This window comes from Mastomys coucha, unplaced genomic scaffold (assembly GCF_008632895.1).
Source record: "Mastomys coucha isolate ucsf_1 unplaced genomic scaffold, UCSF_Mcou_1 pScaffold18, whole genome shotgun sequence".
Lineage (NCBI taxonomy): Eukaryota > Metazoa > Chordata > Mammalia > Rodentia > Muridae > Mastomys > Mastomys coucha.
The window spans coordinates 10,540,866-10,558,900 of NW_022196900.1; the positions used below are offsets into that span (position 1 = coordinate 10,540,866).

The 18,035-nt window shown below is 44.3% G+C and overlaps 1 protein-coding gene across 2 annotated transcripts; it reads right to left on the minus strand.

Moving 5' to 3' along the window:
* Positions 1 to 3,381: 3,381 nt before the first annotated feature.
* On the minus strand, positions 3,382 to 17,815 carry Pgap4 (post-GPI attachment to proteins GalNAc transferase 4). 2 transcript variants are annotated; one of them, XM_031377386.1, is made up of 2 exons: positions 17,565 to 17,815; positions 3,382 to 5,202 (listed from the first exon to the last, which is right to left on the minus strand). In XM_031377386.1, the coding sequence occupies exon 2, from the start codon at positions 5,125 to 5,127 to the stop codon at positions 3,916 to 3,918; it is 1,212 nt and encodes a 403-aa protein (XP_031233246.1). In that variant the 5' UTR covers positions 5,128 to 5,202; positions 17,565 to 17,815; the 3' UTR covers positions 3,382 to 3,915. The 2 variants fall into 2 exon arrangements, with proteins under 2 accessions (XP_031233246.1, XP_031233247.1); XM_031377387.1 differs by lacking the exon at positions 17,565 to 17,815 and adding an exon at positions 17,141 to 17,397 and having other exon boundaries at positions 3,383 to 5,202.
* Positions 17,816 to 18,035: the final 220 nt, after the last annotated feature.

The following is an 18,035-nucleotide window of genomic DNA, read 5'->3' on the forward strand; positions in this document are numbered from 1 at the left end:
TACACCCATGGCTCTCTGTTGCAGTTCTCTGAAATCAGTTATGGAAGGAAACTGGCTTCTGCAAGAGATGACATATAATACAGACTCCTAGCCACTGCTGAAGCTCCTGAGAACCAGTGACTATTGCTGTGGCATGGAGGCCCAATGCTTAGCCATAAACAGATATCTCTATCATCCTCTCCAAGGCTCAGAGAGTATTGTCAAACAGGAGGCTGGAGAGAATGATAAGAGCCAGAAGAGGTAGAGTCCTGTACAATACTGTTCTCCAAACTGAAACATTTCGTTAGAGAGGTGGGTGGAGGGTGGGGGCAGGGTCATCAGGTTCAGGAGGTAAACAAAGTTCCCTGTTTGGGAAATTTGAAACTTGGAAGACTTAGGAGCACCACTCTCCAGTTTATCAGAGCAGTAAACAACTCCCGGGATAGGAGCCTGGCCAGCAGAGCTGCTGAAAGATCTCTTAGACCAGCAAGCTGTGCAGAGAGCTCTAGGGATGCCAGGAAACCCCTCTCCTGAGTTGTCACTCACGTTGGGTGGGCTTCTCTGAGATGCAGCTGCTTTAGAAAAATTTCTTTTATATATGTGAGTACACTGTCGCTGTCTTCATTCACACCAGAAGGCAGCACTGGATCCCACTTCAGATGGTTGTGAGCCACCATGTGGTTGCTGGGAATTGAACTCAGGAGTTCTGGAAAAGCAGTGTTCTTAAATGCTGAGTCATCCTTCCAGTCCCTTTTAAGTCATTCTTACACCAGTAAGTAGCTCATCACCTGTACTCATGTTAGTGATCCTAATCAAAACTCATTGTTTCACTAAGTGCAATCACTTTGGCTTGTGGGTTCCATTTCTGTGGCTGATAAGGTTAATGGATGAGTGTGTATGTGTGTATGTGTGTTGTGTCTCCTCAGGAAAACTCTGCACACAACAGATATCATCCTAGTATCTGAACTGGACCCTCACTGTGTAATTTTCTAATATCATTTGCAATTTACAGAAACATTATATAAAATAAAACGATTTCCAACAAAAGTATCTTTGGAGAAATATCTGAAAACCCAAAAGCAAATGATAAATTTATCAAAAAGAACCAAGAACAGATGCCACAAGTAGGAACAGGATAGCTTTAAGCTGTAGAAAAAGAAGACGACAGAGATGCTACGTGAGGTGCTCTCTCCACTGTCATACACACACTTGTGTGTCCTACACTCTTACATCATCGTATGTCTCTTCTGTAAGCCCCCCTGCTGTGAAATCTACAGAATCAGAGTAGAAAACGCAAAGGATTGTCCATGTTCTACAAAAATAATTCATTTACTTGCTACAACCTGTTTTCCCATCGTAGATGGACTAAAAATCACCCATGTCCAGACTTCCCAGACCTGAGTCAATCTGAACCTTGTACACACTGGCTTTGCATCCTACTATCCTCAAACCCGAATGAACTAGCTTTCTTTTAGGTCCTTGAAAAGTCTATAGTAGTTGTTATTTCGAGACCATTGCATTGTCTGAAAAGCTTTTCCCGGGCTGACGTCTCCCATATATTTAATGTAAGTTCAGTTTAAAGCCATCCCCTCACTTCCTGGTCAATCTATCATACAACCCACTTCCTGCATGTCTCTTAGTCACTGCTGGAAATTCTTGTTTGCTGTTTCAGTTTCTGCCTCCATCTTCTTCCAGACCCCTCCATCAGGCGGTCTTCTATGTTTTACACATGGCTTTGTCTTACCTGATACCCAAGAGAGGAATAAAACACACACACAAAAAACAAGCATATCTATAATCCCAGCACTTAGAAGGTAAAGTTCTGAGCAACATATCAAGAACCTGTATAAAATTCAAAGAATTTAAAAAAAAAAGAAGAAGAAGAAGAAGATGAGGGAATTCTCTTCAGGAAGCCTTGGTGGAACCAGTACTTTCATTTTAACTGGTGTACTAATGCAGATACACTCAGTGGCTTCTTAAGCCTAATGATGCTAATTTAAATTCTGAAAGATGAGCAAGACTATTGGAGCTTTCCACTGCCCTCCATAACCTTCTTAGGGAATGAGAACCTCAGCTCTCTATAGCCCCTTGATCAGCACTTAAATGAGCCTTTGGCCCTGCCATAAAGTTCTTAGCTACCCTTCCCCACTCCTCAGACCTGCCTAACATCTCTGGGTCTGAACTTGTCCACCTGCAGAGCAAGGGTGATCAATCATTCACCCTCAATGCTTGTGGACACTATGGAAATATAAAAGCAAACACAATGTGACATCTGAACTGGGCAACCCCTTAAATTCTAATCTAATTATCCATCCTCATGAAGAGAGCTGCTGGCTGCTAGTTTAATAACTATTATCTGGGGACATTCATTTGTAAGATTCAAGAGAAAGAAGTTTCAAAAGTTAGTCCTGGAACAAGTTCAACAGGAGTCTTAGTTAATTTCCAGAATGAACAACTGGTTTTTGTTCAATTGGAGGCGGGGGTCATCTACGTAAGCTGAACTGCAAATCTCTAGAAGCCACAATGAAAAGCCAGTCTCTATTTTTAGCAGTGGTTAGGCTCACACAGCCACTGTGCATGTGTCAGCCACATGCCCTATGTCCCCATTAAACAGGATCACAAATATCTTACTAAAATATACAAATGTGGGCTAGGTAGATGGCTCAGTCGATAAAGTACGTGCCACATAAGGAAGAGGATTTGAGCTTGTTCTCCAGCACACAGGCAGAATGCCACATATCTACAACAGTGTAGTGGGGAAGCAGAGGCAGGGAATTGCCTGGAGCTTGCTGATTAGCCAGTCTAGCACAAACTGGTGAATTTTATGTTCATTGAGGCCCCCTGTCAGCAGAGAACAATTAAGAAAGACACCAGATGTCAACTTCTGGCCTCCATACAACTGCAGATACATGAACATATTCCCATACACATAAATGTGCCACCTCCCCCATACAATTAAAACATTTTAAATGTAAAAATATCCTCTCCCACGTGTACCCCTCAAGCTGTGAACATATAAGTCAGGAGGTTTTCACTTCGCAGACCATACTTGGTCTTCTACGCTGTAGTGTCATCAGTAAACAATGAAATGGGGGCAAAGCTTTAGGTAACAAATGTAGGGAGAAGGCTGTGCTCCTAGTATGGAGGTCACTCTCCTGTCTCCTTCTGAAATACCCACCTGCCAAGGACTCACACTATGGTAGAAATGTTCAACATTAACTTTGTATTTAACAGAAGCAACTAGACTTGGGTTATTCAGAAAGTGCACGTAGATTCTGTTGTGGCTTAAAGAAAGTCCTCCCTCATCAATAGCATTCTCCCCGCGTACACCACAGGTCTGGGAAAAGAAGTCACTGTATCACAGAAGAGCCAGATCACTGCCTCCAAGACAACTGACACAGCACGACTTTGACACTTTTATTACACCAGGTCAAGGAAAACAAATAGAATATGGCAACATGGTCCTGCCTTCTTTGGGCATATATTCTAAGCACACATCCATTCTTATACCGTGAGAAAGGAATTCGTTCAAAAGTATCTGACTGTTCACCATAACCTACCCTTAAAATCCTAGCTTAAGTCTTATACCACAGTGCACAAGAGTTTTGGCAGTCACGGGCTCTGTCACGAGGCAGACCTTGCAGACACAGAGAAGATAACTATCACTGGCATTCATACTCAGCGAGCAGGACAGACCGCAGGAGGCAGTCTGGCTGTGGAGAGGGACAGAGATCCAGACTCTGACAAACTGCTGCTTCTGCTGGGGGATTACCAGTCAGGGCTTTTCACTTGGTTGCCTTTCTACCCTGTCCCAGTGCCTTTACACTTGGCAACAATGAACAATGAAATACCTACAAGCAACCGTGTCTAAATAAAGAGTTCAGTGTGTGCCTCTCCCGGAAACAGCTAGTGGCAGAAGTGCATTTCTTGGCGCTCCTAGAGTAGGCTGGGATGAAAATTGTACCGTAGGCTGGAGAAGAGCCCAATGTGTTTCACAAGGTTGGGCTCCACCACATAGGCCCGCTCCCCCTTAGCTCTCAGCAGAGAGTACAGTGCCATGTCTTTGCCAAAGCCCTTGTGGCAGTACACCTGGGACAGGTAGGTGAGGGTCCTGCGGGCAGCAGGGGCAGGGAAGAGCATAGCCGGGGTGCAGCACTGAGAGGCAGGAACCACACTGTACAAGGAGGGACTCAGGCGCCGCAGTTCCAGGAAATAGTGTCGGCCCACCAGTTCCACCAGCCCCATGCTGTACAGACAGAAGAAGAGCATGACAGGCCAGCTGAAGCCCGGACGGCAGGCAAACCTCATGTATATCCAGGTTAGCACAGGCCCCAGCAGCATGCCCACACCAACCCATTCCAGGATCCGCATGGGCTCTGGGTTGATGTAGTGCTGAAGCCTCTCTGGGTGATAGAGCTTTAGATACAGGGCATCCTGGAGGTGTGGCTCAGAGAAGCGAGCACGCAATAGGTGCTCCAATACTGGGAAGATCTGTTCTTCTGGAATAGCATCATCCTCCACCATCAGGACATAGTCTGGATTGTAGGTCTGCAGCGAGGACTCCAGGCAATAAACATAGTCTTGTTTCTCTTTCTCAAAGGAGTTAGTTGAAGGGTCATCACCGTAATCATCTTCGGTGCCCTCGTAGCGGTTGGCCACAGGGACATACTTAGAGAGCAGCTTAGCATCAAAATGGCTCACACTCCGCTCCACATTGCACAGGAAGAGCTGGTGCCCCTCACACTGGGGGCCACACTGCTGCAGAAGCCGATGGAACTGGGAAACTACCTGTAACACGTAATGGAAGCCAGGCTGCCTATCCACGGTGATTATTGTGATCACCAGCCAGGGGCGGGGAGTGGCCTGCCAGACGATGGGTACAGACCCATTGGCAGAGGGCAGCTCTTCAAAGTAGTGAAGGGCAGCCTCCCCCTCCTTCAGGCTCTGCTGCAGGAAATCCTGACTCATCTGGTTTAGATGCCAATGGCGCAGGTAGAAGTATGAGTGGAGGAGCCGGTGGCAGGCCAGAGGGGCCAATAAGCCAAATGTCACCACAGTTAGAATGAAGAGCTGCACAGCTGTGCTGCCCCAGGAGAGTCGCCGAAGCCTCCGGAGAAGCATGGCAGCTGGAGAGGTTGACGTGGTCATGATGTCAACTTTTGGTCATGTCTGGTCCCAAGAACAAACCATCCTGGATCTCAGGCCAGAAGCATTAAGTCAAACCTAAAGAGAAAAGGTAGAATCAGAAAACAATACTTTAAAAAGCTCCAACAATGCAGCCCAGCACACACTGAATCAGAAATTCCAGTTTGAGGTCATGCAGACACTAGAGACTTGAGAAGAATTGTCTGTTGTGAGTGATTGTTTCCTTGCATTCTGTCCACCAGTGAGCCTTGCCATGCCCACCCTCCTTATGATTAGAGGTACCCAATACATTCAACCAACTCTCCATGCCTAAAGATGTGATATTAGCTTCACAGTGTCATAAAATAAGCAGCACTTGGTAAAACTATTATTTCGATTCACTTGCTACAAAGGCATGGATATTAATATAGGGTCACAAAACAAAAAAACCAACCAAACAAGAAAACCCAAGGCTCGACTCAGAAGAAACACACTGTCTGAGAAAGCTGCAGCATAAACGCATAGTACTTGACTGCATGATTTCTGAGATCCTTTTCTGCATATACCAACGGTGTGGCGGGGTGGGGGGAGGGAATACTTGGTGGTGCTTGTTATTTAATGTCATCTTTGATTTCTCTAATCTCATTTAGTCTAATCATTTAATTTTGATTGTCTTCCTAATTTATTTTGATAGGACTATCGTTAGAACCAGTAGGAAAAAGTGTCTTCCTTATGCACGCCAACTGAGGACTTTGACAGGGAGGGGAAACAGCCCCTATAATGGGGCTTTTCCGTGAAGCGGGTAGGGTGAGCAGAGGAAGGAACAGCCAGGTCCAGAAAGGACCGTCTCGGGACATAGTGTCTCAGAAAATGAGTGTGAGGTGGGCACTCCAGACCTGCTGCTCTGTTGGTAGGAAGTCACTTCACCTCTCCATATCCTGGATTCCTTGGCTCTAAAATGAAAATAACCTGTCTTGTAGATTTACTACAGATATTAATAAATATGCCAGAGAGAAAAATTACACAGAATAAAAATGTCATTAAAATATGTCCCATGAAGCTAGAGTCTTGCTATGCAAACAGCGAACCCCAGTTTGAACCCGAAGACCAGCCTCTCTCCAGAACTGTATGTGGAAGCACATCCTTATAACCCTACCACAGGGGAGGTGGAGACGAGCAGATCCCAGAACTCACTGGCTAGCCAGCTTAACCTGCTGGTCAAATTCCCTGTCAGTGCAGAGATCCTAGATTAAAAAGCAAAGTTAGAGGCTGGAAAAGTGGCTTAATAGAAAAGAGTGCCTGCTGTGTAAGCATAAAGACCCGAGTTCAAATCCCCAGATCCCACATAAAAGCTAGCCCAGGTGGCACTGGCTTATAATGCCAGTAGAAGGAAGGCACAAAAAGAATTTCTGAAGGCTTGGTGCCAGCAAGTCTGGTGTGGGCAGCTGTGAAGACAGAAGGGAAGGTCTGACATTAAAGGTTTGTCTTCTGACCCGCGCAATCCCCCATGGCACATTCATATAAATGAACAGAAGAACACATAAACAGACATCAAAAGGAAAAAAAGCAAGTTGACGTGTCTGCGACATTTGAGATTCATTGTAGCCTCCACAGACACATGCACACATGTACATGTACACCTACACAAACTGCCCATCTGCGACATTTAAGGTTCACTGTAGCCTCCACAGGCACATGCACACATGTACATGTACACCTACACAAACTGCACATCTGCATGCACCCTCCTTCTCACCCTACACACTGAAAAAAAATACAACTGATGCTCAAATTTGAGTAATATCTGATGGAAAACAGATTCATACCATACAGCAAATTCAAAATAATGAAGCCTGTATAAGAGCAGTAGGCTTAAGTCAAAACTAACTGATAACTATAGCATCAAAAGTTTACTCTTGCCTCAGAAGCGTTTGTAGCCACTTGAAAGAAAATGGTCCAGCTTGTAGGTGATGAGGGTTCTCCGGAGGTTCACCTGTATTGTCTGCCAGCACTTCCATATCTGCATCCTACCTGTAGCAGTCACACTGAACTTCATTTCCTGGCTGCGGCCCTTCAGGATAGGAGTCATATGACTAGGGCTTGACAAGAAGACGGAGATGAATGGAGTATCTATCTCTATGGATGTAGAAGAGAGTCTGCCCCAACTGCTCACCTCTCCCCTCCTGACACCGACACTGCTTAGTGTTGTGAGCTACATGTAGACAATTGCATCTAGCCACTAATGATTTTTGGACTTTTTCTGTAGGGTAGTTATACAGTCATGTAGAACACCAAACATCTCTCTTCTATGTTGTGACACTTTTCAAAGAAGTAGAGTCAAGTCGGCAACAGAAGACAATGGTCATGGGAATGCAGATATGAGTCAAAGTAGTTTAGTAATGTCAAGAGACCTGGAGAACCACCCAAAAGGAAAAGAAGCCAGGAGCTTTTGGTAGCATATGACCCTGGGCTTGGTGGTTTGTAGACATCACAATACTACAGACTTGTTCTTTCTCCCTCTGATCTGCTGAAATCCACAGAGGCAGGACATCACAGACTTGTGCCTCACCTGGCCTCATTAGTCTCTCATCACTACTGCTGGACACCCAGTGTTGGAACTGGGACAATCCCGTGCCTCTAGTTCAGAAGCTGGGTGTAGGGCCATTTGGGTGGTTTCCTGCTCCCATTATTCTTTCTGTCCTGGCTATTACCCAAGGGAGTAAGACCATATAGAGGATGGAATTAGATACAAAGGCAACATGATAAGACAATCAGCTTGGAAAATGCCAGGTGTACAATAAATGCTATGGCTTATGACGGTACAGCAGGTGGCAAGGAAATGGGAGTGCCCATGTTGACATAAAGAGGACCTTTAATCCCAGAAATTTTCCCCACTGTAGGAAATAAAATCACTAACATCTCACAAAGTCCTTTAGTGTGTGTGTGTGTGTGTGTGTGTGTGTGTGTGTGTGTGTGTGTGTCTGTCTGTCTGTCTGTCTGTCTGTCTGCCTGTCATTCTGCAGATGATCAAGGAAGAAGAGGGGCTCACTGGCAGTGCCTAGGGTCTCTGCTTGCAGTGATCAGCTCTACAAACCTTTATGATTTACCTTAATGACATAGCATTCTTACACACAGGTCTGTTGATAGTGGTGGCCTTGCTGGATTCAAGTACTGAGGGCAGCCTGGAGGCAGTCACCCAATGTGCTTCTCCTCATGGATCAAAGTGCAGAGGAAATGGCTATCAGGGCTGGGCTCTCGGGTCAGGTAGAAGCTAAGGCGGGACAGATTTGCATCCTTACTGGTCTGCTGCATATCAAATCTACTCATGCCATCCACTAGGCAAAGCAAAAGGGGCAGGAAAACTCACTCTTCTGCCAAGCAAGGGGCGAGGGTAGCTCACAGTCATAAACAAAGGCCTGTGGGCCAATTTCTAGACCCTCAGAAGAAAAGAAAGGCTCTCACAATCTGCTCAGAGAAAGCCTCAAACCCTCACAGGGCCATAAGCTTGTCCCCAACTATGGGGAACTGAAGGGTCAGAGCAGAGCAGGCTTCCAAAATGATCCCCAAAGTTCAGTGGTTTGTAAGAACTAAAGTGTTTAGATGTTTCTATTTTCATATGTGGAGTTACAAACACTTCAGGTATATATGACTATAAGCAAGAAACAGTGAATATCTTTATTCTGAATATTTTGAAGAAATAAAAAACACATGACAGTGAATGCCTATAATGTGGCTATTAAGCATTAAATCATTAGATTCTAGGGCACTTTTAAATTACTTTCAATGTTCTTTTGAGGGAAGAGAAATAGAGGGAGAGTGAGGAAGAGACAAAGACAGCCAGCCAGAGAGGGGAAGGGAAGAGAAGGAGGAAGGGAAGGGAGAGAGGGACAGGAGAGAGAAGATGAGGGAGAGAGAAAGAGAGAGAAAGAGAGAGAGAGAGAGAGAAAGAGAGAGAGAGAGAGAGAGATGGGGGAGGGACTTTTTTGCTTTTTTCATTTTTCTAAGCATGCAGCTTCTCCTCTTATTACTTGCCCATAAAAATTAACTACCTCAGTTTCTTGTATATATTCTAGAATGGACAGGTTAAGACTGCCCCCTTTTCACTGACCTTACTGGTTTTGTGACAGAGTAAAAAGAGAAATGGAAAATCATAAACTAGCTCTCAGAGCTACTTGAGCATACACATGGACCAAGTCACATAATTACTCTCCAAATTCAATAGAACATGCACAGAAACAGAAAGAGGGCACTAAACGCCTGAAGTCAGTGGTCAGGGAGATACATATCATCGCCTCCATGAGAAGAAGAAAAGAAAATACTGTTGGATCATTCGAACACTGCACATGAGCACACTCACTGTGGACTGTAGAAAATTGGAACATATAATGATTGGATGACTGGCTTAGCAAAAATCCATGAGTAATACAGACATTCAAGAGTATGTTGTTACCTTTTGGGGCACAGTGGGGTGTGGTGCCCCCTCAACACCCAATGTTTATTGTGCTTTCCTGATAGAGTTTAGCATAGCTGGCTTGCAGGAACTGAACTTAAATACATAGGATATTTTTTCATTCACAGTTTGAGGGACAGAATTTTTTCTCCCAACCTATGAATGTAGGCAGAAGTGAGCCATATTTACATAAGTGGAAGCATGACAGAGGAAGGTAGTAGCTAGGTCAGCGGTTCTCAACCTGTGGGGTAGCTACCCCTTTGGAGTCACTTATCAGATATCCTGCATATAATATATTTACATTATGATTCATAACAGTACCAAAATGACAGTTATGAAGTAGCAACAAAAATAATTTTATGGTTGATTGTTCACCATAACATGATGAACCATATTAAAGGATTGCAACATTAGGAAGCTTGAGAACCATTGGTTTAGATGATTCCTCTGACACCTTTTTCTAGAAGTCAGTACTCACCCATAAGATTGCTGCTGAGGCTCACACTCCATTGACATTGTAGTCTGACTGGTTTTCTGAGCCATCAGGTAACAACTGTTTCAGTTCCAAGGAGGTAAGTACTGCAATGTAAGGTACTGCCATTCCCTAAACTGGATTCCACCTATTACCACATCTTGGGTGTAGGACTCAGAAAACAATGAAGGATAAAGACACTGGGAAAAAGCATGCATCAGGACTTCTATGAACAGGTACACAGAGTGATAGCAAATACTGTGTCTTAGCTACGGAGCCAAGGGAATTTGGGAGACAGGACACCACACTATGTGTCAGTAAGTAAGAACCTGAGAATTGTCTATTTCCCCCAAGTCCACCTTCCTTCATAAAAGACACCACCACTTTCTCAGGCATCAGAATCTAGGAGCCTCGCAGGTTCTGACTTCTCACTTCCTTCCAGCTCTTCACAATTCCAGGGCCTGGGACCTGAACAGAGAGATCTCAAAAGAAGGAAAATGGCTAAGGAATACCGTTTAAAAAAAATAGCAATCAGGGAAATGCAAATCAAAACAACTTTGAGATTCCATCTTACTCCAATCAGAATAAGGATCAATAAGACAACCAACCACGAATGCTGGAGAGGATGTAGGGAAAGGGAGCCATCTTTCTCTGCTGCTGGGGTTGCAAACTGGTACAGATATTATGGAAACTTGTGTGGAGAACACTCAAAAAAGTTAAAAGTAAATTATAGTATATGACCCAGCTATACCACTCCTTGGCTTGTGCCCAAGAGACTGCACATCATGTTCACTGTTCCTCTATTTACAATAGCTAGCAAATGGAGAAAAATGAAATGTTCTTCCATCACCAAAAGCAGAATGAAAATGCAGTACACACACACACACACACACACACACACACACACACACACACAATGAATATTGTTCAGCTGTAAGTAAAAATGGCTCCATGAATTTTGCAGGTAAGTGGATGGAACTAGGAAAGATGATATTGAGTGAGGTAACCCAGACCCAGAAAGACAGACATTCTATGTTCCCTCTCACCCGAGGCTCCTAGCTCTAAGACCTCAAATGTCAGTTATGTCCTACAGTAACTGGAGAAACCAACAGAGTAAAGAGGGAGCTTAACTGGGATATGGAGTTGGGAGAGAGATAAAGAGGGGAAGAGCAAGGTATAAATGCTCTGATTGGGTAAATGGGTAAAAAAGTGGGGCTTTAATTAGGGAGGCAAGGGAAATAAACAGAGAAGCCGGGTAAGATAACTACTGAACTCTCGGGCATCAGATTAGAACCTACAACTACTGCTTTACTAAATCATCACAATACCTAGCTACACTCTAAATATTTGTCCTTAACCCCCACAGGTAAGTGTAGTCTTCACCCCTCATCAAGAAGACTTCCCTTTGCGACAGGAGACCATTACAGAAAGCCACAGCCAATTAAAATGCCAGATTGTAGAGCCCAGTCCCAAGGGATACACCTACAAAATAATCCCACACCTAAGGCTCAGGCAACATTGTACAAGAGGAGGCAGAAAAAAATCATGAGAGCCAGAGGATCAGGAACTTTGCTGTGAGACTGTGCTCTACATAGCATCAGAAGTTACAGCCATAAACTCTCACCAGCAATTCTGCCTAGCCATAAGCTGAACAAGGAGAACATTGGATGTGCCAACATGGACAAGGGACAGTCCTCGAGGCCTCAACCCCACACAAAGAACTACAGGCAACTAAGGAATGCGAATAGCAGGAGAAATGGTCTTCCCCAGGGAAGAGCACACAAAGTGCTTATCCAATATCAAATGTTCATCCCTGAAAACATAAAGACAAGTAACACGATGCAACTGTGATGGTTTGTGTATGCTTAGCCCAGGGGGTGGCACTATTAAGAGGTGTGGCCTGTTGAAGTAGGTGTGTCACTGTGGGCATGGGCTTAAGACCCTCCTCTTAGCTGCCTTGAAGCCATTCTTCCACTAGTAGCCTTCAGATGAAGATGTAGAACTCTCAGCTCCTCCTGCACCGTGTCTGCCTGGATACTGACATGCTCCTGCCTTGATGATAATACACTGACCCTCTGAACCTGTAAGCCAGCCCCAATTAAATGTTGTCCTTATAAGAGTTGCCTTGGTCATAGTGTCTGTTCACAGAACCCTAACTAAGACAGCAACAGAACAGGCTATACCTTGGAACATCTGTCTGTCTGTATGTCTGTCTGTCTATCTATCTATGCATGTAACAACAATTAATGAATAGGAGACCATGAATTTAAAAGAGAGCAAGAATAAGTATATGGGAGGGTTCGGGGGAAGGAAAGGGGAAAAATGCTATAATTATATTACAATCTAAAAAATAAAAAAATTAGATATCAATGGGCTAATGAACAGACAGTTCTCAAAAGGAGAAATGACAAAAACATATATGAAAACCATTCAATCTCCTTAGCTGTCAGGAAAAGGCAAATTGAATCTACTTTGAGAGATATGGAGGTGGCTCTGGGGTTAAAAGTATTCGCTGCCTTTGCAGAGGGCACAGGTTCATTTCCCAGCACCAGCGTAGCAGCTTGTTACAACCATCCCCAACCAGAATTAGGGGATTGGACACAGTTAATGGTCTCTGCTGACATCAGGAATGTACACATGTACACATGTAGGCAAAACAGCAGATTCAAACCACCACAATATCTTATGACTTAGCTGGATCACTCCTGAGTACAAATCCAGGGGAGTTTTGATCAACATGCTCCATAGAAAGTTGCATATATTTATCATGCAGTATTCGGAACAGGCAGGAAATGAAAGCAGACCTCAAGTCCATCAATAGAACAAGTCACACATATACACAACAGAATCTTATTCAACCCTAAAGAAAAGTGAAATAATGACATTTGGCAGGAAAACAGGCTGAACTGGAAGTCATTACATTAAGCAAAATATGCCACCCTTAGAGAGACAAATGCCATGTTTTCTCTTGTATGCTGATCCTATCATTTAATATTTTTGTGTGAGTGTATGAGTGTGTGGTACATGTGTGCATATGCATGTGTGCATGTGTGTGTTTCTATGGGGGATAAGTTATAAACTTAGAAAAAGAACCTCAAGAGAAGTAGAGATCTTAAGAGGAAGGGACAAGGAGGATGATGAACATGTGTCACATGAAAAGAGAGAGGGCCAGTGGGGAGAGGAAGGGGTGCAGCAGGGGGAGCAGAGGGAAAGGGATGGAGAGGTCAAGTAAGAATGAAATATTTTGAAAGTTCCATAGAGCAGCACTCTTTACTACGGAACTGGTCGACAACAGTTCCCCTGTATCTGCAGAAGACAGTCCAAAGGCTTTGCCAAGAGACCCCAGCCCTGAATTCAGCTCCGACAGTCTTTTCAGCAGCACGCCCCTTACACACATCAACTCAACCATGGAAAAGCAGATCAAGAGGTACACATCCCTTCTAAACAGCAGCCTGGTTTCCCCAACAGAACTGAGTACTTTCTCCTTACACATATCAGGACTTTCCTCAGAGCATTTAGCTGTCACTTTCTACTTTAGATTGTACAACTGTCCCTTGGGATCCAAGGTGGATTGGTTCTAGAACTCCCTACCCCTCAGAATACCAAGATCTGAAGATGCTTAGATTCTTTATATAAATTGTCACAGTCTTTATGTACTAGTATGCACTTTTTAAATACATCAAATTATCTCTAATACCAGTCAGAATGCAAAACGCTATGTTTTTGTTTAGGAAAGGATAGCAACAAAAATTAATACAAACATGTATGGTTTAAAGAAAATTTCACTTGTCAGTGAAATTTTGTGATTAGGTTACCTCACTCAGGATGGTATTTTCCAGATCCATCCATTCCCCTGAGAATTTCATAAATTTATTGTTTTTAATAGCTGAGTATACCCCATTGTGTAGATGTACCACATTTTCTGTATCCACTCCTCTGTTGAGGGACACCTGGGTTCTTTCCAGCTTCTGGCTATTATAAATAAGGCTGCTATGAACATGGTGGAGCATGTGTCCTTTTTGTTTGTTTGTTTGTTTTTTGTTTTGTTTTTTTTTTTTTTTTGAAGCAGGGTTTCTCTGTGTAGCTCTGGCTGTCCTGGAACTCACTCTGTAGACCAGGCCGGTCTCAAACTCAGAAATCCGCCTGTCTCTGCCTCCCAAGTGCTAAGATTAAAGGTGTGTGCCACCACTGCCCAGCATGTGTCCTTATTCTTAGATCATTTTCCATCTGCAGTGAGTTGAATCCATGGATACTAACCCCAAGGTACAGAGTAGAATATCTACTTATAGATATTTGCTGCATTCTTACTGCACATTCCAGGGTGTGATAGACCCTTGAATCCATTTCGACCAATTGGCTCTCAATAGCAATCTGATTAAATCCCATTTAGGTAGAAAGATAGATTCTAGCAAACCATAAGCAGGAAATTCGAAGCCCACACACTGTCCATGTTGCCTGATGCCTTTCATGGCTTTATTCATAACCCTTCATTCAATAGCCCTTTAAAGTTCCTTCTTACTGGATTCAGTGTAATTTACCGTTGATATGCCTCACAGGCCTAGCATACTAAGTACTCTATGCCAAAAAGAGCTTTAATGCCTGTTGAGCAAATAAAAGATCCCAGGAAGTCTTTTGGCCACTGCAGCTCTTTATTTCTCTGCTATAAAACTGGGAGTAGCATACAGCCCAATCACATACTGGGCAGAGAACAACTCATTTCTAACTTTGCCCAGCATTTTTGTGACAGGTACTCTTTTAAGCATTGAGTGGATGTGCACAAGAAGTCTGATAGTTACTAAGTTCCCTTTGTAGATGGGCAAGCTAAGGCAGAATAAACTTGCAGTGCTTAAGAAAGACTATGGAATGGAGTAGCCAACAGGAAAATCCACGATCCCTGCTCTTACTCATCATGTACTAGTGCTTTTGAGCCCAAGAAAGTGATGTGAAAACATCAGAAATAGTGAGAACCACTTTTAAGATAAGGTACCACTGGTTACCTCTGAAGAGACATATACACTATGTATTTATAAAATGTATAAAATAAATGATTTCATCCCATCAATCAAACTTCATTAATGGAATTTTAAAGACCTCACTCAGGTAAAGTGGAAAAGAAATACATTTAGAATAAAAATGAAATACCTACAAATAATTTGGAGACGTGGGCAGACTATACACATAAAATTATACTAAAAGATATTTTTAAAGTTGCTAATAAATGCATTTAAGAAAAAAACACCACTTTTCCTACCGGAAATAGAAAGATGGTCCTTTTTCCAAAACAAGTTTTGAGAATTAACACAATCTCAATTCAGTTTACTCCAACAGGAAGCAATATAGTTTCAGTAAATGAACAATTGCATGGAAATTGGTAAATCTTGCAAGCTAATCTCAAGTCATACCCTTTGAGAGGGGATAGCAAGTAATACACTTTGTAGAAGCGATGAGTTATGCGACGACTTAGGACCAGTAAGAATGTCTCCCTTAAATTCTGTTCGTAATAGAAAGGGCTGGGTGATAAATGGGACGACAGGGGTAGCTGTGTTGATTCAAATTCTAGAAAATGTACATAGTATGATCATTTTTATTTTATATGGGGAATATAATTTAATGAAAGTGAGCCCAGAGACATGAGAGAGGAAGGCTTCCCACTAGCTTTCTACATGCCTGCAAAGAACACGTGTGACTTCAATGGCCTGTACTCAAAATTTCACTCAGCTCATGAGTCTTGTGCCAGACACATGGATGGTGAGCAGGGCAGAAAGAAAGTCTAAATGCCTTTTAACTCCTAATTTAAACTGTTACATTTATAGTTTATTAGATATCTTATATTTGTGAGTTTGTCCCTTTTCATTATTGTTGTTGTATTAATTCTTATTTGTAATATTGAGACAAGGTCTTGTTATGAAGCTCAGACTGGCCTGAAACTAGAGATTCTCTTACCTCAACCTCCCTAGTACCAGGATTGCAAGCCCAGGCCACTATGCCAGTGTGTATTTTGGTGCCATGGCTCTTGTTATTTTAATTACTGAGACTCTGTAGCATATTTTATTATCTTATTAAGCCTATTTTGTTCTTATGACCCAGTATAATTCTCCTGGCTTTAAAAAAACAACTTTGGTCTACAGCCACACCACTCTCAATGCCCCCAATCCTGTTTAAAAACAACTTTATTGAGGTACATTTTATTATAACAAAATGTACCATTTAATTGTTCAAATAGTTCAAAATTTTGACAAATTGATAGATTACTAGCAACACATTAAAAATATCAAAAGCATTTTAAAGAATGTTTTGAATTATAATTAGAAAACCTACAAGTGAATGTACTCCAATTAAAATATGGGGAAAAGAGTTACTGTTCCATCCATATAAGTGTATAAGACAAACACAGGTAATTAGGTATGGGCTCCTATGGGTAAATACAAGCAAATTAAAACTACATATCATTATTAATATAATTAGATTATTAATAATAACTACATTATTAATATAAACTTCATACGTAGAAAAATTTAAAGTTAAACAAAGAATCTCAACATCTAAAAGATGTAGTTTTGTTTATATTTTGCTTTTTTTGCCCCATGCTTATCATTTCCGTTTTTTTTTTTCTGGATCTTATCATATTAAGCGTTACACGCACCTTGTTTGCTCTTCAGATCTCATAAACTATGTGGTGCATAAAGACCCTCTAGAAATCCTCCAATAAAGCAACTATTTCCTTTACGTGGTTTATTTCTCTCAGGGAAACCGGAGTGCATTTGCGCGCACACCTACACCTGCAGATTTTGCTGATAATCCGCATGGTGAGATCATCACAGAAGCCTCCTTGTGGTCCCGCAGGGAGAGCAAGGGCCGAGCGGGAGATGCCAGGTCACTGTGACCTGCGCGGGGGGGAGGGGGGGTTCAGGCCGCATGACAATCTCCCGAGCGCAGTGCGGCACTGGGCGACGCCTGGCACAAGAACCAGAGCAAAGGCTGAGACACACCCATCCATCCTAACTATATCACTCTGGGGGAAATAATAGTGACGGAGAACCCTTAGCTTGGCACCTAGGGCCGCCGCTGACCTTGGGGGAGTGCCCTCTGCCCCCCTCCGGCCTCAGTTTCCCCACCTTCAGGCCGAGACTGCGAGTCCATCGCAGTGGCGTTCCAGGCGCGGGCGTTCCCGGGAGCGGGAGGGGCGCCTTCCTCCGGTCACCTTCGCTGGAGGACGCGCCCTGCCGAGGAGGACCGGCGGAGGGGCCCCCGCTCCCGGGCAGCCATTAGGGGGTAGAGCACTGGCGGTCTGCGCTGCCGGGCTGCATCCCTGGGCCTGGTGACAACACGGCCGGGCCGGCGACCGCCCCAGAGCGAGGCGATCCGCCTGGTGGTGCGGCAGAGGCACCAAGGGCGGGGCCGCGGCCGAGCCAGCCTGCGGGGGCTCAGGGAGGGGGGCGCAGGCCTCCGGGGCACCCCTGCCCTCTCCGGCCGTCGCTCCCACGGCACGTCCCCTCGCCGGCGCGCTTCTCCGCGACACCAGCCTGGCAGGAAACCTACCCTGTGGAGGCGTCGGCTGCGTCCCGGCTTGCCGTGGCCACCGCCGCTGTAGCCCTGGCCACCGCTGCAGTAGCCCAGGCTGGCCGGTCTGGGTGGTGGCGCCTTGGCAGAACCCCGCCGGGCTGGGAGTAGCGGAAGGCTCGCCTCCTCCCGCATTCGCTCCGGCGCAGGGCTCCCTCGCTCTGCCAGGCCACGTGACCTGCGAGTTGCGGAGCAACTGCAGCCCCCTAAGCAGGATCGCGGGTGGGGGTGGAGGGGGGGGGAGGCATAAAGGCGCCAACTGACGGGCGGCCAGGGAAAAGCAGGGTCGTTCCCAAGTCAGGAGAGCAGGGTGACTGTCCCTTTTCTAATGGGAATACAAGCCTAGAATTTATTCCATCAGGTGGGCGCACGAAGATGTATTTTAATGAAGCATCTCTCCTTTTGCGGAAGCGTTTGTGTAGAAAGCTATTTCTGTTTCTGAATGGGCTT